Genomic DNA, 21,911 nt, shown 5'->3' on the forward strand with positions numbered 1-21,911 from the left:
ATGAGAGATACAGAGGTGCACTAGCCCGTGCGCGTACACGTCAGTATATGTAGCTACACCCTTGTAGTTATTCATTTGGTGATGAGCGTTGGCATGCTCTGTCGAAGCAAGTGTTCGAGATAGAATATGCCGCAGCAATTGTTAATGACCACGCTAGAATAAATAAAGCGTTCACTGACCAATATGAGGATATTTTTCCATGTAATAAAGTAACTTAATGTGAAGCGGTAACGGAAAATTTGTTTTATTACTGCCACAGCTCAGTGACGAAGGACATGCTGAGAAGTTGAAGCAACAATTGATTCGCTAGCTGAAAGCAAAACTTCAGGGCATGATGGCTTGAGTGCAGAGTAAGATCAGTGATTTTGCTCTATATTCACTCGTTTTCTCCTTAATGTGTACGAAGATGCTTACAGAATTGGATACTTACCCACCAGGCTGTGCCAAGGGCGCACAGCACTTATTCCAAAAAGGAGCGATGCAACCATGTTGTACAAAGTAGATGGATATCAACTTGCAACGTGGATAATAAAATATTTGCGAATATATTAGCTAATTGCCTTCAAGATGTAATTCGGTCAGACGTGGGAGACTATCAAACATGTTGCATTGCAGGAAGATCAATCCAGTCAAATATCCACGCTGTGCGGTGTGCTAGAGTGTGTAACAGAAAGTGTCGGTTCGATCAGAATAGTTAAGGTGGACTTAATCACTGCTTCTTGTGCCGTGTGTAAGAGCACATAAACAGTGGGTATGTTCTTTTTAAAGGCACCACTATCTGTTACGGTAATAGCACAAGAATGTTAAGGGTTAATGATTCTCGATTCCAATCGATCTACCTCAGAGCATCTATAAGGCAAGGTTGTTCCTTGTCAAATCAAAATTATCAAATCAAAAGGGTAATTTCATTACACAATAATATGAAAAGTGCGTACAAAGATATTTGGTCCCATAGCCTAAAGTGGCTAGTGATGGGTCCAATAGAAAAAATGTATTCCAATAATTATCAGTCTTATACAAACAAAATAGCGAAAGTATCACACATAAGCGGTAAATACTATATATAACCCCAGAGCTACGCTAAAAACGAACAAAACAAAACAAACAAAACTCAAGAACGTGCTAGGTAAGATAAGAAGTGGCATTTACATGTAATGACAAAATTTCTTCTGACTTTTATTTCAAGAGGAAATTATTCCACGGCTTAAGATCAGAGAATAGAACTAATCTTTCGCCGTACACATTCGAACATAAAGGGAGATTAAGATTACCGATGCGTGCATGCCGTGTGTTTGACGACGGAAACGTGAAGATGGTACTCGGCAGAGGCGTGTTTGTGTTTATTATTTTATTTACTAAGCAGGAAATCTCGTAGCACATATGTCAGTAAACGGCAGTACACGCAGCCTCTGAAAAAGAGGATGAGAGGGATGACGCACCGAAGAGAAAGTAATCGCACGAACAGCTCGTTTTTTTTTAATCGGAATAATGGAGTAAGGTATGTTATCTACGTTTAGCCCCACCACTCGCAAGAATAGCTAAGGTGGCAGTGAAATTGGCAGATATATAATATCCGTAGCAATGTCAAATCAAAGTATTGACGTGCTCGTATACGAGAGTGTAACAGATGAATCACTTTTTGCAAACGGTATTGATTTGGTCTCTCCAGTTAAGGTTACTGTCAAATATAATGCCTAGATATTTAATAGTCGGAACACACCCAATGGTTCAATTGTTTAATGACATGCTAATAGAATCGTAGTTCACAGTTTACATTCGTCAATGGAAAATAAAGTGTTTTGTCGGCATTTAGTAATAGTTCATTTTCAAGAAACCACATTGAAACAGCTAGTAGTTCATTGTATACAGTATCTTGCAAGGTTCGAAGTGAATTACCTGTGAATAAAATTACAGTCTCGTCCACATACATTAATGCTTTATATGATTGTAAAATTCGCGGAAAATAATTCACGTATAGAGCGAATAAAATGGGACCCAATACGGATCCTTGCGGTCACCACATGTGACATCGCGGTCACCACATGTGACATCCCTAGATTCGGATAAAAAACCATCAATTAGTACTTTCTGCTTTCGCGATGTGAGATAACTGAAAAACAAGTCGTGAGCGCCATCGATAACACCATAGCACTCCAGTTTTTTCAGTAGTGCCGAGTGACGAATGGTATGAAACGCCTTTTTATGTCGATAAAAATTCCAATAACAATCTTTTGATGGTTGAGGGCAGAGTTGAGTATCTGAGGTAAAGCAAGCACAACTGTTGATGTGGACTTCCCTGGGACGAAATTATGCATTATTTCCCTGGGATTTCCCAGGGATGAATTATGACCTCCGCTTTCCCAGGGGCAAATTATGTTATTCTTACTAAGGAAGTCCTTCTGCTGGTGAGCGATTAATTTTTCAAAGATATTATTCACTATACTGAGTACGGATATTCATCTATAGCTGCTGGGAATATTATGGTTGCCCGTTTTGTATATTGGTACAACTTTGGCCAGCTTTAATACATCTGGATTGGAATTCGCATTTAATGAATGGTTAAATAAATGACAAAGTGGAGCAGTCCAATATATGGCTTGTCTTTCAGTACCCTAGCTGGTGGACCATCAATTCCTATGGCTTTGTTCAACTGTACATTTTTATAGCAGACGTCACTAGCTCTTCTGTTATGGCCTGAAAGCTAAATCTGGTTTCACTTCTTTCAACATAAGTGGTGGGCCATGCTCTACTAAATTGTTTCGTAATGTTTTCACCAACCATGACAAATCGATCATTAAAATCATTTCTAAGGCTATTTGTGATGTTGTCAGGGATAATTTTCTTTTTGTTACTGAGCCCTGTCACTTCTCTGACTATTTGCCATGTTTGTTTTGTTTTGATTTTGTTTTGACTATTTGCCATGTTTGTTTTCCTTTGCAAGACGCAAGTTGTTGTTTATTTCCCTATTGTCGTCCTTAACTTTGGTTACTTCGCTCTTTAGTGTTTGCATTTCTGCTCGAAATGCCTCAAAACTTTCATTGATGAAGTTTCTTGCTTCTTTTACAGGGTCCAGCTCATTTCTTATCAAGCTCATTAGGTCGTGCTTTATTTCAGCACATTTGTCATCAAGTTTACTAGTCAATCTAAAGCCCCTCCATCCACGCCCCACCGCCGACCAGGTTAAGTACCGCCAACCTCCTTTTCCCCTCACACCAAATCCGCTTCCGGCATTTCCGCTTCCGGCATTTCCGGTTCCGGCATGTCCGGTTTTAAGATTTCCGGTTCCGGCCTTTACGCTTCTTAGAGTTACGCTGCGAGAACTTCCACTGTGATTGCAGACGATGGTGAGACGCCCGTGCTTAGCAGCCGGTGCTAATTTGAGTAGCTCGCTCTAGGCATTCCACCAAGCGTCATTCGTGTGCATCTACGTGCTTGTTTGCGTACGCTGCGCCCGCACGCTTTGCCTGTCGTCCCCTTTCTCTGACAAAGTGCGGAGAGCCATGGGCTGGGGCACAACACACGAACATAATTCGCCGTACACATCTGCTCGCGTCACAACACTAACACAATTCGCCGTACACCTTTGCACGCGTAACAACACGCGCGCACGCACCAATTCACTGCACACCTCCGCTCATATCGCACAAGAAAAGCACACTTGTTTTCACCATGTCACTGAATGCCCTCCACGCAAATTTGAACTTGTTATATTTCATAGCCTCACGTCATTGCAGTTCTTCACGCAGTGCACGCACTTGGGACGTTCGTTACCTTCGATCTGCCGTACGAGACAAGTTCCACCTCAGAATCAACAGCATAAACTCTATGCGTCTGCCGTACAAATTGGCGTCGCGAACACCTTCACTAAAGTCCCTCCATACGTGCTGACTGGAAGGAATGTATGCTTCAAAACAAGAAGAATTCAAAGGGGACAAGCTGTTGTATTCCGCTGAAGTAGTAGTTTGCGGTCGCTGTTTTCCAAATGCACGAAAAACGGGAGCGCTCTCCAAGCACCCAGGCACTACGTTCCACTGTACGTTGTCTCTCGTGGCACAACCCGTCGCAGGTTGACGCGAAGCAGCGAACACGACCAGATCGCCGATTACAATAGGCGGTGGTTCTTGGATGGAATCGCATTAACAGTTTCAACCGCAGCTGGTGCAATTAATCCCTCTCCGTAGACGCGAAAGTAAACAACGCTAAAAAAGATAGGGTCACTTCCACTCGGAACAGGAAGCTGAAGCTACGTAAGTTCCGCTTGACGCCGGAAGCTGAGGGGGTGAGTGGGAGAGGAGCGGTTGGCGGTACTTAACCTGGTCGGCGGTGGCGCGTGGATGGAGGGGCTTTAAGTCAATCTACCAAAGCCTTGGAAAGTTCTTTCACGGTAGTAGGAGCCTTTTCACTCATATTGCGCGCACATTAGGGAGCAGTCCGCCAGCCTAAGTAATTATTATTTAAGTAACGATATGAATAGAATGCACAAGCACAAAATAAGTACTTCGTTAACGGCTGTTCGTTTGTTATGGCTGCCTGGACTGCTCCTGTGTGATGCTGCTCTCAGTCAGGGAACAATTTAAGTACCCGGCTGATGACGTCAGGGCTCATGAGGATGCCCAGAAGCATTTGTGGGTCCGGCGGGTTCTTTCCAACGGACAGTTGGATGGTCCCCTGTGGCTGCGTGATCTGGAAGGGTGACTGAGCGTAGGCGCTCTACGTAAAACGGTGACGGGTGATCTGCGCAAAATAGGTACTTCGTTAAAGGCCGTTCGACTGTTGTGGCTGCCTGGACTGGTCCTGTGTGATGCCGCTCTCAGTGAAGGAACCATTTAAGTACCCGGCTGGTTACGTCAGGGCTCATGAGGATGCGCAGAAGCATTTGTGGGTCCGGCGGGTCCTTTCTAATGGTCAGTTGGATGGTTCCCGTGTCGCTGAGTGACCAGACAGAGTGACTAGGCGCAGGCGGTCGACGTAAAATGGCGACGGGCGATCTGCACAAAATAAGTACTTCGTTAAAGGCCGTTCGTTTGTTCTGGCTACCTGGACTGCTCCTGTGCCTTCTGTTATTCGCTTTGTGCTTGGAAACGCTTCGTGCCCGAATTCTGAAGTGCCATGCCTTTCATGGATTCAGTGTGTTGTCTAATCAGATTCGTGTACTTGGCTATGCAAATAACATATCCTTCTTCTGTGCTGGCAAGAATAGTGTGAATATTGTCTTGCCAAAACGCAACAGTTTTGTTCAGCTTCCAGTGCAGCAGGGAACTTAGAGAAGAGTTCTGGGTTTTGGTTCGGTCTATGGTGTACTGTATCCGTAATTGTGTAATGGTGTACGGTGGTCTGTGGTCGTATGGGAAAAATAAGGATGGGCTGAGGTGTGTTTGGCAGGCATTCTCAGATCATGAACAGGTTGCCATTATCCCTCAAAAGAAAAGTGCATGACGGCTGTGTCTTACCAGTACTCACCTACGGGGTAGAAACTTAGAGGCTTATGAAAAGGGTTCTACTTAAATTGAGGACGATGCAATGAGCTATGGAAAGAAGAATGGTGGGTGTAACGTTTGCGGGATAAGAAGAGGGCAGATTGGGGTGAGGGAACAAGCGCGAGTTAATGACATCTTGGTTGAAATCAAGAAAAAATTACCGACGATTACGTTACTTCCTAATGCGAAATTTGAGCGCAGCAAATAAGCTGTTTCACCTTTTCGATAGATTGAGGCAAAGAAATCGAGCAACACATGTATGCGCTATCACAGAATTTTTTTTTATTTTTCACACGTATTCCTTTAACAAAGACTCCATTAACAGTTCTTGACAGTCATGAAGGAAGCTTTGTGGTCGGAGAAATAGACTGAGATATGTTCGACTTGGTACACCAATGCTTGATTCTCAAAGACGAGATCTATACAAGTGCCTCGCGAGGTTGTCACAGCCGTGGGACGCGTTACGAGCGAGAGGAACGGGATGTTCTCCCGCATAAGTGTTAGGAAATTGCTGTTTGTCTTTATGTCAACATTAAAGTCCCCCACTACTAACATCGGTGTGGATCGATGGACGGTTAATGCGAGTTGCAGGAAGTGCACGACGTCTTTCGTGAGTGCGGTAGCGGACTCACGAAAGCGGTATCAGTCGGTCGCTGCTAGCGCTGGGGGGATGAAAGGGGGGCGGAGCTGGTTATGAGGCCGACGACAACGCGAAACCCAGGAACGGACGCCAAAGAGCCATTTGTGTAGCCAGCCCTCCTCCACAGTCTCTCCTCCTCCCTTCCATCATCCTCCCTCGCCCGGAGAGCCGACAGCGCGCATGCGCGGCGGCGGAGCAGCGGCGCATGCGCGGCGGCGGAGCGCGGCGGCGGAAGCGAGCTGGTTACGAGGCCGACGCCGTCGACGACGACGCCGACGACGACGACGACGACGCGAAACCCAGGAACGGACGCCAAAGAGCTGCGCTCTAAAACGGGTTTGGGCAGGGCAGGTAATGAGGAAGGAAGATAATCGATGGTCATTAAGGCTTTCGGACTGGATTCCAAGAGAAGGAATGCGTAGCAAGGGGTGGCAGAAAGTTAGGTGGACGGTTGAAACTAAGAAGTTTGCAGGGACATGGCCACAATTAGCACATGACAGTGGTAGTTGGAGAAGTATGGGAGAGGTCTTTGCCCTGCAGTAGGCGTGGCCAGGCTCATGATGATGGTGTACGATGCCAACTCACTTCGCAGGTATTCAGGGAGGGGCAGGACTTCAAGTACTTAGGTCTACCCCTCTCTCACTATCGCAATACTAATCCTCACTGGCTAGCGGCAGTTGCAGAAGTACAACGTAAGATTAAAAACTGGCAGGTGAGGCAGCTGTCCATATTCAGCCGAGCTGAAGCTTGCAATTTGTTTCCACCAGCTGGACTTATTTCCCGCAGGTATTGGACTGCTCGTGGCTTAGGTTCCCAGATTGCCATCGTGTATCTGCTACCTACGTATTGAGCTCGCGTGTTGAGGCCCTGCAGCGTGATAAGCTTTTCTTTTTCTCTTGACCGTGGGGGTCATGGCCTAATTCACCTTTTTGTTAGGCAACTCATTTCCCGGTTATTCTTCTTTCGTGATGCAAACCGTTCATTTCTGAGAGGGTGTAGCAATTTAAATTGTACAATTACGGTCCAGAAATACTTCCGTATTCATATGTCAGAGATGCACCAGAGGCATCTTGAAGGGGATCGTCCAAAGCATTCACTTCCTTAAAGGTCACTTTAGCATTGTTGATATTTTCACTCCCTCCCCCAAAGAAAATTCCGCAGCACTCATAGACACTTTGTTTCCTGTTACGAATTCTGGTGCGCCTTATTTGAAATGTACCTAAGCGTGTCCATTGAAGGATCATTCCTCCAGGGATCAAAACTTTTTTTTAAGCTACAGTTGGCAACGCTTCCTATCAAATCCTCGTTGCAAAGAAGGCACTGTTTCGTGAAAATTGTCGTTTCTGTCCACACGCCGAAACGATTGATGACTGCTTTGTAGATTCTAGGGAATGCTCTGTTCTTCAGGGACATTCTCCAAAGAACACTGAAAATATATTTAGATATCACACCATACATATTTTCCTACCTTTTAAAGATCCCTTTGACCCACCACATGAAGTGTTCATGTTACTTGGCCTACATAGCCTTCGGCGCAGTAGAATGTGTGACAGGCACGCTGAAGCACCGTGAAGCACTTGGTTGTTTTTTTCTGGAACATCTTGCTTACGTTCATAGGGCGTACTCTGCACTGGAAACAACGCCGGACATCATACCTTTACTGGACACTTGCAAGTGTTTAACTTTTAAATGCAGTTTCAATAACTTTAAATTTGTGTAGTGCCTTGTTTATCTTGTTTCTCTGAAAATTCTGCTCCCATGCATTAAAGAATAAGAAAGAGTGAGGTGACGACTACGATACTTGCTAATGCGAAATTGGAGAGCAGCTCTATACATGCGTTCATTTCGCGATATATTGGCTGTCGGGGACAGTGCGTCTCGTGCGACACGTTTCAAACGGAGCGAAGTGTGGCGCGACTCCATCGCTAATCGGATGATCCCGAGACGCATTGCGTAGATGATGCGTGGGCGACATTCACGGTAACCACCACAGAGTGACCTCGGCTCATGCAGTACTTTGGTGAACAGACGACGCGTAGGGTGCCTCGATGGCCGCCCGCCTGCGAACGGAGTGGAGGCGACCGAGGGCATCTAAACAAGCGCGCTACCCTCACGCCATCTCGTAACAATGGTCGCCGCAGAGCCCGTCTTGCGCGGCGCTACGCTACGCGTCTCTTCTCACGCTTTCGCTTACACTCTTCCTTCGTTTTCCGCCTCATGGTTCCGCTGCACCCTCCTCCGTTTTCATTCTCGCCCTCACTGTCTTTCACCACCCGCTCCACTCTCATTTTTCGCTGTGCTCGCTCGCTTGGTTGCGAAGCGCGGCGCCGACACTCGCAGCAGGAACGGACGCCAAGGAGCGACGCTGTAAAAGTTTGTACTTAGCCCAATGGGGAAGACACACGGCTTCGGTGCGTACAATCATAGGTTCCACAGACCAGCGTGGTTCTTGGATTTCTTTTCTTTGTGGATGCATCGTGTTTCACATTACGGACAAGCCGATTGATCTACGGACCAATTTCCTGGGTGAGTCGCCAAAGAATGCTTACGCATTAAAAAAAAAAAAAGACCCGGCTTGCGCAAGTTCACCATCGATTGCCTTCTTTGGCAAGAAGCAGAGTTTTCTCCCCCTTTAATTTTGCTGGTTTACCCCACTGAAATAACATTCAATGCGAAAGCATTTTATACCGCATGAAGCGAAAAATCCATCGTCCGTAACGCGTTAAGAGGAAGCTTTAGCTCGGGCCCAACACCGATGCGGCCTATCCAAATGCATGTAAAAACGCAAAAACGTTTTTCTGGGCTAACCCCTGGACCGATTTTAATGAAATTGGTTGCATTTGAGAGAGAAAGGTAAATTCTCGTGACTGTTGGAAGCGTAAGTTTAATTTAGGGATTGAATTTTGTTCAAAAAAGATTTTCAAAAATTCAGAAGTATGAAAAAAATATAAGACAAAGTTCACAAACTAATAGCTATGGATCAAGAACAAATATCACCGTTTTCTGTAAACGGCATCCATTAGATAATTGAAAGCGGACAAATTCGTTATATCACTTTACATCTTACGTGAATTTGTTACGTTGTTTACGAGGGTTCTGCAAAAGTTGTAATCACATATTAATAATTTTTTGAGATTCATGTGTAAGATTTCAAATTTGTCCGCTTTACATGTGCTATCAGATACAGTTCACAGAATTGCGATACCACTTTTTCTTGTTGAGTTACAGAGTTGTTAACTTGATAGTTTCGCTTTCTGAAAGTTTGCGATAATTGCAAATTCTTAATAAAAAATTGACGACCTAAATCGAAAATTCGAAACCAAGAGTCACTAGATTTTAAGTTTTTTCTTTTAAATGCAACAACCCTTGTCAAATTTGGCGCAGTGGTTGCCGAGAAAAATGAATTCTCCTTTTACATATATTTAGATAGGCGCATAAGAGCTAAAGCTTCCTCTTAACATCCGATGGTAGCAAAACCGAGGTAACCGAGTATGAAGAGAGAGAGAATCAACCTTTGTACTCAGCCCTTAGTAAAGGTTGGTGCGCGCTGGCACCCGATGGGGTGGAACCTTCTTCTCAGGTCCCATATGCATCCAGCAGTTCCTGGCCCCTAGCCGCCAGCGCGAGCTGGGTCGGTAGGTCGGGGCTGGACAACAAGTTCTCCCATGGCTCGGGGGGTTGAGGTTGGGGAGGGTGTGGAGTAGGGATGGTGGGGGGTTCTTGAGCTTAGTGCACTCTGCAAGGATGTGTGCTAGAGTGCCTTTTGATCGTTTGCAAAACGGGCATGAAGTGTGATGCGCTGTTGGGAACATCTTGTGCAAGAGCACGGGATGCGCTAGCGACCCCGCTTGCGTGCATCGCACGATCGTTTGGTGCATTTGGCTGAGTTGCGGATGCGGACGGGGAAGCCTACATCTGCCGCTTCTGTACATTTGGGTGATTTCTTTGTAACTTGTCATGGAGTGCGTTAGCTCTGGCTCGTCCTCGGCCCGGATTCACAGTTCTAGGGCATAGTGATCGGCGAGTGCGTTGCCTTCCACTTGCGAGTGAGCCGGGACCCACACGAGCTCAACGGCCCGTCCCGGTGATTTGCATTTGGTGAGGATCGCTAGTGGCGCAGGAGAGAAGTTGCCCTTGCGGTAGCTTGCGTAGGTGGTCTGGGAGTCTGTGATGATGGTCCTCACTCCTGGTTGTGCGAGTGCGAGGGCCACGACCACTTCTTCTGCATCTGCTGTATTCGTCGTCCGTACCGACGCGCCTATGAAAAGTTTATCGATGGTGGTGACGACCGCCGTTGCTCTGGTTCCGTGCTTGGGAAGCGAGGCGTCCGCGTAGAGGTCATCGGGGTCCTCTTCCAGCTGTCGAGCCAGTGCCTTGGCCCGCGCAGAGCGTCTCTCGTTGCTCCTCCCCGGCTGCATGTTCCGGGGGAGGGGTTTGGTCTTAACACGTCTCTCCATGTTGTGGGGAGCGGCTCCGTTGTCGGTTGCTGTTCAATTTGCCATCCTATCTTGCGTAGGACGGCCCTACCGTGCTCTGTCCGGCTCAGCCTTACTCTCTGGTGGGATAGGTGTGCTTCCACCAGCTCTTCCACCGTGTTGTGGGCACCGATTTCCAGCAGCTCATGCGTTGACGAGTAGACTGGGATGCCCATGGCGAGTTTGACTACTTTCCGTATCGTCGTGTTCAGCGTCTCGTGGTTCACCTTCGCAAGCTAGAGGTACGGGTCGCAGTACGTTATGCGTGACACGACGAATACCTGCACCAGGCGCAGTGTGTCTTCTTCCTTGATTCCTCTGTTCCGGTTAGTGACTCTCAGGACCATGCTCAGGACCTGCTCTGATGTGGTCTTAATTTTGTCGACGGCTGCATGCGCCATGCCATCGCTCCGCAACAGCAAGCCCACTATCCGTACCTGCTGCGTTGGCTTGAGTATGCAGTCATGTTCCCAGCGCTGGACCTGCTGCGGCCCGCACTGGATTGGGCTGTGCCCAATTCGAAAACTGGGTTTACCAGTGTTCGAAAGCTACCTGGCCCACTCCCAAAATTGCCGTGAACCATCCCAGAAAACTTGAATGACCAACCCCCAAAATTGGCTTTGCCAATTCGAGCACATACCTAATTAAAGGTATCGCCCAGAAGAGGCGGTTAAAAAAGGAACTTGAGAAGTTCAAGACCGCTCAAAGAGCTATGGAACGGAAAACGTTAGGGGCAACGTGAGGAGATAGGAAGAGGGCGGTGTGGGCCGCAGAAGAGATGGGAATAGCCGATTTTCTAGTTGACATTCAGAGAAAACAAGGAGCCGCGCACTAGGGTAGATACCACAACTAGGGTAGATAACCGGTTTACCATTATAGTTACCGAATTGATGCCAAGATAAGGCAAGCGCAGTCGAGGAGGGCAGAAAACTAGGTGCGGCCATTAAATTTGGAAACATGTAGGCGCAAGTTGGAATCAGCTACCGAAAGACAGGGGTAATTGGAGATCGCAGGGAGAGGCATTTGTCCTGCAGTGTTTTTAGGATGGGCTGCTGGATACTGATGGTGCTATATCTCCAGCCTTCTGTGAAATATGTATGGGCTACTCCGCACCTATATATGAGATATGCTGTTCGGTTGTGTAGTTAGGTTCCAGTGTCTCTCCTGATAGTCCAGGTATCTGGATGGCTCGCACAATAACTATTTTCATTCCAGATGGTGTTTCGGCTTACGGCATACCATAGGGGCTCCCTAAAACAACCTGTTGTCAGCCAGCTAGTGACAGGCAACAAAACACGCATACATTTTGGCAAAAAATTGGAGGCCGCTTAAGCTTTGCCTTCAACAGTGGAACGCCACAGCCTTCCCATCGACCCGCCAAAGGGTGTAAGACAATGCGCTATAGCACAGCGACCAGTTACGAGGTGTCCGCATCGTACTTTGCACCCACCAATCGCGCGGTGAGGGCACAGCAACGCAGCGTTCGGCGCGGCAACGAAACGTGCACCTGAGCAAGTGGAACGAGCCAAAGAACTCGGTGTCTCGGAGGGACAAATGATCTACGCGAGCCAAACGTCATGATCGGCACGAACAGCCGGGCCGTGACGCGCCGGACTCGCAGCGCCGTACATTGCGAGGAGGGGGTCTTCTGTGTTTGCCGCAAAATGGCTCTGCGTGTGCGACAAGCGCAGAAGAAATGCAGCGGAAACGTACCTCGCTACGCGTTTAACTGCGACTTCTGTAATTTACATGCTCATATTTACCGATATACACCGCAGTATAACTTTCTACGGCACGTTACTAAGGTAACACCGCATTCACTAGAGGCGTTTTTGTCCCACTTTGAACTATCGAACTCATGGCTGAGTGGTAGCGTCTCCTTCTCACACTCCGGAGACCCTGGTTCGATTCTATCCTAGCCCGTCTTGCAAGTTCTTTTTATTTATGGATTGCCTTCAGGGACTTTTCACTCACGACCAACGCCGCCGACGCCGACGACACCCGCTTTTCAGCGACACGAGCTCCTTAACGCTGTCTCGTAACACGGTACCTGCACTTCCGCACAATTAGGGAGTGGACATGAGCCGCGATCCTGCGCGTCCACCCACCGCCATTTCATCCACGTCCTTCTAACGCCTGTAAATTTCTGCCTGGCAACATGGCACCTCGAGACCACGCCTTTGATTGCCCCGATTTGTCTGTCGTCTGCCGGTCGCTCTGCCGTGATCTCTGCTACAGACAGACGGCGCCAATAGGATTTTTCTACCGAGCGCATTGTTTTTTGACGAGCAGCCACCTACTTGTCAGAGCACTCTTGCAAAATGAGGTCTCAGGATCTTTGACTGGATTCACACCTCAACAATTCCAAGCTTCACCGAAATTTTTTTATATGTGCATTTATTCGGGTTGCGGCTTTCCAGTGTTAGCAGTCATAGTTCTAAACTTTCCCGCATTTCGTTAAAGCGCGTTGCTTTACTACGAATCGGAAGGGAACCATAAACAGAACAAAGAGGATGTTTACGTGAACCCGAACAGGACCTTTATTACTCTTGTTTACACTGGAATAAAATCAGTAAGGAAATATAACGATTTCGAAATTAGTTTAGCCAACTGCTGTCCATGCATTACTATTTACATTTAACACTGGCTACATGGCCACTGCTTTGTAGAGGGTCAGTGTTCTTTCTCTGAAGTCGACTTACCAGAAGACAGTGATAAGCGCGTAGTAATATTTAATGTAGGAAAAGTATACTACTTACGTCCATCCTTCGACTGGCAAAACCGTTTATGTACATAAAGCTCCTGCAAAAATGTATGCTGGCAATTTGTGGAGATTCTGAGCAGCTTATTAAACTTAGTTTAAGAAAACAGCTATCATTAAATGTGCTAGCACTAACCTTCGGCGCACTGCAATCTATTTAAAAAGACTCGTAGTTTGTGGGCATTTTGTCCTAAAGGTGACGTATTGAGAACTGCAAAATAAAATAAAAGTTAACAGTAGAAAGAGCGGCTATGATGGCGGCCTCAAGGCATTGGTAGTATAATAATTTCTATAAGACAATAAGAAATAGACGCATTCTTTACTAATAATAATATTTCAGAAGTTTCATGTATAATTGCAGACTCTATTGTACAAATACTTTACTGATATGCCTGTGGCTGTTCCGTATTTCCATTCTGTTTTATTCAAGTGCTATTACACTAAGCCACGTGACGCTGCTAACGTAACATTTCTTTACCTTCATATACATTTACCATGCCTAATGTTCTACACTGGCGTTAAATTTTACGAGGGCGAGAAATGAAAGGCTATCCAGAATTGATAACTGGATGGATAACTGAAATTTTTGATCTCGGTTTATTGAGCGCTGCTGTATATTCGACAAAGTGGAGGTAGTTTACTAGTATGCCTACCAAATAAGAGAAATAAATTAGGGAATATGAAGAATTCTAAACACGTTTTACTGTTGGAAAAACTAGTGCGACTCTTAAGAGGTAAATTACGTTAGTGGGAGTCACTGTTTAGCTAGAAAATAATATTTCAGCGTGGTAGCAATATCGTTATATAAATATTGAAAGCCTGACTATGTTGCTTTAAGAGCGTTATATAGGTTAGATAACCGTAGGACCGTTAGGGTTACAGAATGGTTACCAACAGAAAAGAAGCGCAGGTCGAGGACGGCCGAAAACTGGGTGCATGGGCAATGAAATTAGGAAATTCGCGGGCGCTAGTTGGAATCGGTTGGCGCAGGACAGGGGTAATTGGAGATTGCAGGGGAGGCTTTCGTCCTGCAGTAAACATAAAATAGGCTGATGATGGTGATGATGATGATGATGATGATGATGAACAGCGTTATATGTGTTTAGCTTCATTATAGTGCGGCAGTGCTACTCAATCCGCTTTTTTTTAATTAAAAGCTTTGGATTTCATTCATTACCTTTAATTGCCAAGTTTCGAAGCGATAGGAGCCCAACTTGCATATGTCTCTGCCCATATGAGTTAAATATTTGCGGGCCCGCTGTCCGGACAAATTACGCACCTTTGCTAAAAGAAAACGTTCGCTTTGAACACGTTGCACATCCAAAACTTATTGCAACATAATTGAGAACGAAACCAAATAAAACAAATGAACAAACGCTCAGGTATATCACCATTGTCAATGAAAAAATAGCCGCTTTCAATGTGCCGGCACCCATTTTCATAAAACATAAAAACTACGAATTACTGAAACTCTGAAACCCAGTGTATCTCTTGAGAGGCGTGTACTGTATATTATTCCTGGTATTGTTTTAGTGCAGCAATAGCTTTCGATGGAAAATTTCGGCATCAAACTGTTTCCTTTGCAAGCCTGCAGCTCTTTGTTGTAGCTGAAAAAATATACTTACTGTGGGTTACATTTTTGTTTGTCACAAATGTTGTTGTAAATATCGTTCTTTTTGGCGTTGCTACCAAACAACTTGCATGGCGTGCTATTGATTCATCTACTAACTGGTACAATACAGCCCAGTCTACATTTTGGAAATTTTTTGGAGCTTGAAAAAACATGGGCAGAAACGTTGTTTAATCCAAGAACCCTTTCCTAAATTGCCGTCACACATTACTAGCCAAGAGCAACAAATTAGTCTTTCTATATGAAGCCCTGCTTTTCGTGACAGTGAGAACATGTGAGTGGAGCATGCAGTCGTGGTTTTAATATTCATAGAAACTAATTGCTGTTAATCGGGACGAATTAAATAATTGTTTTACATTGGCGCATTTGCGGGTTACGACAACCTGATACTTCTGTGGTTATTTATTTGGCCATACTACCGCATAGAGGTTTGTAACACGTTCGAGCACATGCTTTAGTTACGGCAAAGCAGCGACGCATCACAGTCATAAATATATTATTGATTCAATGCAGCATGCACCTTTCAGTCGGCATTTGTGGACACGAGAGGCCCCGAAGGTCTCCCTGATAAACCACATCGCCACGTGGCTGTCGTACAAGGCCTATCAAAGCAGCGCTGCATCGGCGAAGCACAGGTGGACACCCATGGGTCTGCAATTGACTTCGGAGCAACTTTTCTTTGTGTCTCACTGTGTGCCTTGGTGTTCGGACAAAAAGGAAGACCTCGCGGCGCGCCAGCGGTGCGTACAGCCTCTGCTGAACATGCCAGAGTTTGCCGAGGCCTTCAGATGCGGTTCCAACGACAGGATGTTCAGCAGCTCTAAGTGTCCGTTTCTCTAGCGGCTCTCTTGACAAGCTGCGCCAATGGCGATCACTGGCGAATCGCACTTCCAATTTATACTAGAGGCACCATCACCATTGGCCTTATAGAGGCACTGCGGCAGAGACTTCGGGTCGTTTCGAAGAGGTAAATATATTTCAGAGCTGGTATGATCTAGAATTTTTGCACTACGTTATCATATTACCTTACAAAATTATGTTGCCTTTGCGCCAGCTATACAACAGCTATGCTAATGCTACGCAGTTGTTCTAGCGTGTCGTGGAACATTTGTTTACTCTTACAAACAATCATTCCTGCTCATTTCACCAATAGTAAATACATCATATTTATTTCCCCAATGAACATATTTAGAACTATGGCACCCAATAAAACTTGTTTCCCAACAAGATAAGCATTAGCCTTTTCTTATCCTTATGCTACAAAATGTATTTGTTCTCGCACCAATGATTACAATACGAATGATTACTGCACGAAGCCAACAATATACCTCTAGCTGACCACGAGTGCCCTGTCAATATTCATAATTTTTTTTCATCAGTATTTACGACGGAGGATCAGTCCACTGTACCCGATCCCGACTACCCTTACATGGAACCTATTAACATCACCGTCGAAGGTATTTCTCGTCTAATTACGAACCTTAAATTATCTACATCTGCCGGTATTGATAACATTAGCTCCAAAATACTAAAAAACACTGTCTCCGTTTCCAGCCAAATGTTATTTCACATATTCGGACAATCATTATCATCCGGACGCCTCCCTTCTGATTGGAAAATTCCTAAGGTAGTGTCTGAATTTAAGGCGGGAGATAGAAATTCGCCTGCTAAATACCGTCCTATCTCCTTAACTTGCATTTATTGTACATTACTTGAACATATCATCGCTTCTCATGTCTACAGCCACCTTGAGTCCATTAATTGTTTTTCACTAACCAACATGGCTACAAGAAAGGGTTTTCATGCGATTCACAGCTATTTGAACTTACAGCCGACCTACATTTTAGCATGAATAACAACAAACAATCCGATTGCATTTTTCTTGATCACCCAAAAGCCTTTGACCATAACGCTCATTGCGGTCTGATCTCAGTACAAAATGTATTTGTTCTCGCACCAATGATTACAATACGAATGATTACTGCACGGAGCCAACAATATACCTCTAGCTGACCACGAGTGCCCTGTCAATATTCACAATTTTTTTTCATCAGTATTTACGACGGAGGATCAGTCCACTGTACCCGATCCCGACTACCCTTACATGGAACCTATTAACATCACCGTCGAAGGTATTTCTCGTCTAATTACGAACCTTAAATTATCTACATCTGCCGGTATTGATAACATTAGCTCCAAAATACTAAAAAACACTGTCTCCGTTTCCAGCCAAATGTTATTTCACATATTCGGACAATCATTATCATCCGGACGCCTCCCTTCTGATTGGAAAATTCCTAAGGTAGTGTCTGAATTTAAGGCGGGAGATAGAAATTCGCCTGCTAAATACCGTCCTATCTCCTTAACTTGCATTTATTGTACATTACTTGAACATATCATCGCTTCTCATGTCTACAGCCACCTTGAGTCCATTAATTGTTTTTCACTAACCAACATGGCTACAAGAAAGGGTTTTCATGCGATTCACAGCTATTTGAACTTACAGCCGACCTACATTTTAGCATGAATAACAACAAACAATCCGATTGCATTTTTCTTGATCACCCAAAAGCCTTTGACCATAACGCTCATTGCGGTCTGATCTCGAAATTATTTTCCCTCCGCCTAGATTCGGTAACTTTTTCTTGGCTGCGGAATTTTTTGTCACTTCTCCAGCAGTTCACAATTGTGAACAGTTCGTATTCACTTCCTTGCTATGTCAGTTCCGGTGTTCCACAAGGCAGCGTTTTAGGAGCCTTACTATTTCTAATATACATCAACGACCTGCCTACTAACATATCTTCTTCCATCCGTCTTTTTGCTGACGATTGCAGAATTTACCGTACCATTAAAAAAATCGACGACAACATCGCACTTCAATATGACCTCAAAGATGTTTCTGATTGGTGTAGTACTTGGCAAATGCATCTTAACGAATCTAAATATAGCGTTATCACTTTTCGCCTTAAGCATGTCAATTCTAATTTCACCTACTTCCTTAACTACTCTCAGGTCTCGGAATCATCTTGATATAAATATCTCTGAGTTCACCTTGCTTCTAAGCTCACGAACTTTGGGGTATTTACGAAGAAACTTAAAACACGCCCCAACCAGCATCCGGAAGCTTGCATATGCAAAATTTGTCCGGCCTCAACTAGAATTTGCAAGCCCAGTGCGGTCGTCTCATCAAATATATCTAATCAGTATGCTAGAAGCCCTACAGGACAGAGCAGCACGGTTTTATTTTTTGCGATTATAACTATTCTCATAGCGTAACTGAGATTAAATAAAACAATTATATTTTCATATGAAACTCGCCATTGCATCGCACTTCTCTGTTTGTTCCCCAAATACGTTCATGGAAATAGGCTGTCTCCGCTACCTCTCGAAAGGCCTTTGCGCATGTCAAAACGCCTCCATAACAATTTAAGTCACGCGCACATCTGCGGTCACATTAACGTTCAGCAGCTCTGCGCTTCCCCATGCCATTTCTCTGTGGAACGATTTGTCCGATACTATCGCTTCCTCAACACACCATGATTCCTTCCGTAACCAAGTCAGCCGTCACATTCCCAGAATACCCTTTTAATCTCTTCACCAACTCATTGTTTTCATTGTTAGTTCTCAGTTGCATTCTGGTTTGTAATGCGCATCAGTTACATTTTCAAAGTATGCTGTATCTGTTGTGTTTGAATGCTTTGTATAAGAAATGTATAAGTGCCACTTGCAGCATAATATGTTTGCTAGCTCTTATAGTACTGTTTCCGTTTATACCCCCCCCCCCCTTACATCATGCTTCTACGGGGGGGTAAGGTCTTTTCTAAATAAAAAAATGGATGCATTTCTTTAGCACTCCAATCTATGTTTTGTTACTGATTCTACGGAATTTTGCATATTGCTTACTATGTCTTGCTTGTTTTTCTCATCCGCATGCCTTCACCATCTCTAAAATATAACTGCATTCTTAAATGAGCTTCTTCCTCAGTGTGCCCTCAAGCCGATCCACTGCATTCTCAAAACGGCTGAATAGAGAACGAGAAGCATTGTTTATCGACCTCTTATCGCAAGTTGAAAAAATATAATCTGGCTAATTGTAATCCACGGCGTGCTACTACAGTCTTTCTCCTAGCCACCGTTTCTCTCTTTTGATTCGTGGGAAATACTGTTCGTTTTTCTTGTCAGCATCGTATTTGTAAGGTACATCACGCGCTGTATAATTTTTCATACTGTTACATGAATATAAATGTGCGTCACTGCCGGTATTCCAAAAGACATATTTGGGCAATAATTTACAGCTACAGGTTATTTCGGTGAAGGAAGGCATTGGGAAAACTAAAATTATTTACTGTGCTTCGCTTTGTGGTGGAGCTACAAAATTCCACTTGGAAACCACCTGATTGGCTAAAAAAATCGTAAACTACACACGTAAGCAGCAAATAAAACATTCCTTCTGACAGGCGACAGGGCAAAATATCCAGCTTTGACCATGTTCCTGCAGGGACACTATATTTTTCAAGGATATCCATCAAAGAACCTTTTACATATGTATTCATGTATCGCTCTTCCCAGCTCCATTTCTACCTTTCAAGAAACCCGCAGAAGCTCTTTATGATAAGTACATTAATTCTTCTACATACCATCTAAACAACTGCTCTGGCAATGGTACGGAGAAACCCTCAGAGCCACAAGATAGCTTTTTCTGGACAATGTGGCATATGTACACAGTACGTACGTGGCTCAAAGGCCGTGGTACCAAGGACGGTCTCGGTTAGATGCATTTTTGTTGCCTGATATTGAGCTGTATAGCGCGTATTAGGAGCGGGCCACGCTTGGCAGCCGCGGCCTACTCCTTTCGGTCGTATTCGCCCGCCGTCGCGGCACATGTTTTCACTGCTGCTGCCCCCGACGCTCCAGACTTCTTCGTTGGTGTACCACAGCGACCACAGAGTTATTGTCACTGTGGCAACGAATTTAACTAAAAAAACGATACAAACCCCGAATTTACGTGTACGTGCCTTTATTCAATCAGTACAGTGTCACGTGCCAGTTACGGTAAAGAACACTGTAGTAATACTGGGAATGACGAAACTAACTTTTATTGGGCGATCCTGTGCTCACAAAAACAGCCCACACTTAAAGTAGAACCGTAGCAGCGAACACAGTCGGCGATCGTCTAAATCTGATCTGCCGGTCAAGCGCGTCGGCTTCTATACACGAGCCATCGAACATTCCAGAGTAATTGCTGGCGCCCGCGTGTCTTCCAGAAATTTCTACACCACTCACCTCGCGCACAAATGCAATCAGATTACACAGGGTTCGCTGACAAGAGACAGTGCCTATAGAATCATCGACAACACTCCAGAAATTTCCGATACATTCAGGTGCGTCCCGCGCTGAGCGATCACATATTTTAGACAGCGTAAAGCGATCGACCGAAATATCTAAACAAGTACACGTGTCGATGCTCCCCTTTCAAAACGCATCGTCCCGATGCTATAAACAACAGGGGAACGAAACACAAAAGGACGCCTATCAAAGCAACCAAGTGCAAATTTACACAGTCCAAAAAAATAAAGTAGTCCGGAGGTCAACTACGCAAAGTCGTAAAGTTCATTAGCGCTGGTAGAACGGTCTCATTCGCACTGGGCTATTTCAGGTCATGAGCAGCACCACTGTGATAGTGAAATGCCATCGGCTAGGACATCACATTCGAGTGCGCCAATGCGTCGGATGATCTTGTACGGGTCCGAAATAGCAGCGTAAAAGCTTCTCACTATGTCCTCGTTGGCATATTGGGGTCCAAACCCAAACATGGTCACGGGGCTGGTGGTCGACGTAGCGTCGTCGAAGATTGCAGTGTGGGCTGTCAGTCCTCTGCTGGTTCTTGATACCTAAGCGGGCGAGCTGTTGGACTTCCTCAGCGTACTGGAGATAGGTGGTGACGTCAAGATTCTCTTCGCCGGAGCCGTGCGGCAGCGTGGCGTCGAGAGTCGTCGTCGTGTGCCTGCCGCAAACCAGCTTGAACGGTGTGATGTGTGTTGTTTCTTACACAGCCGTGTTGTAAGTGAACGTTACGTATGGCAGGACGGCATCCCAGGTCTTGTGTTCGACGTCGACGTACATTGCTAGCATATCAGCGAGCGTCTTATTCAGGCGCTCCGTAAAACCATTCGTCTGCTGGTGGTGGGCAGTTGTCTTCCTGTAGCTTGTCTGACTATATTACAGAATGCCTTGGGTGAGCTCCGCTGCAAAGGCCGTTCATTTGTCGGTGACGAGCACTGCTGGGGCGCCATGTTGCAGCAGAATGTTCTCGACGAATTATTTCGCCGCTTCAGCTGGGCGACCTTTCGGCACACTTTCGTTTCAGCGAAGTGGGTGAGGTAGTCCATCGCCACGATGATCCACTTATTTCCGGATGTTCTACGTCGGGAAGGGTCCCAACAAATCCATCCTGGTCTGCTGAAAAGGTAGGCAAGAAGGCTTGATCGGCTGTAGTAATCCCGCTGGCCTTGTCGCTAGTGCCTCGCGTCGCTGACAATCTCGGCATGGCTCGACGTAACAGGCGACGTCGGTGGTCAGGCGTGGCCAGTAATACGTTTCCTGTATCCTTATTAGTGTCCGCGAGAATCTGAGATGTTCAGCGGTCGGATAGTCATGTAAGGCGTGCAGTCATGTAAGGCGGGCTTCTGTACGCAGCGCTGGGGGAACAACAAGAAGGTAGTTGGCGCGAACTGGTGAGAAGTTTTTACGAGTAGTTTGTTTTGAAGCGAGAACGAAGGCAATCCTCGCTTATATGCCCTAGGGACAACGTCGGTGTACCCTTCGAAATACACGACGAAGTTTTTTAGTTCCGATTCTGCCCGTTGCTGCTCAGCGAAGTGTTCTGCGCTTATTATTCCAACGAATTCCTCGTCATCGTGCGGCGGTG

General features: G+C 45.5%; 1 protein-coding gene across 1 annotated transcript in view; it reads left to right on the plus strand.

Annotated features, from left to right (window-relative positions):
• The window catches only part of LOC135911951 (neprilysin-like), a 178,306-nt gene extending 162,127 nt beyond the window's left edge, over positions 1-16,179 (plus strand). The window contains exon 15 of the mRNA XM_070531765.1: positions 15,497-16,179. Within this exon, the coding sequence (XP_070387866.1) occupies positions 15,497-15,823 (327 nt within the window). The 3' untranslated portion in view covers positions 15,824-16,179. The remainder of the gene's footprint in view (positions 1-15,496) is intronic.
• The last annotated feature ends 5,732 nt before the right edge of the window (positions 16,180-21,911 follow it).

Source organism: Dermacentor albipictus, chromosome 1 (genome assembly GCF_038994185.2).
Source record: "Dermacentor albipictus isolate Rhodes 1998 colony chromosome 1, USDA_Dalb.pri_finalv2, whole genome shotgun sequence".
Classification (NCBI taxonomy): domain Eukaryota; kingdom Metazoa; phylum Arthropoda; class Arachnida; order Ixodida; family Ixodidae; genus Dermacentor; species Dermacentor albipictus.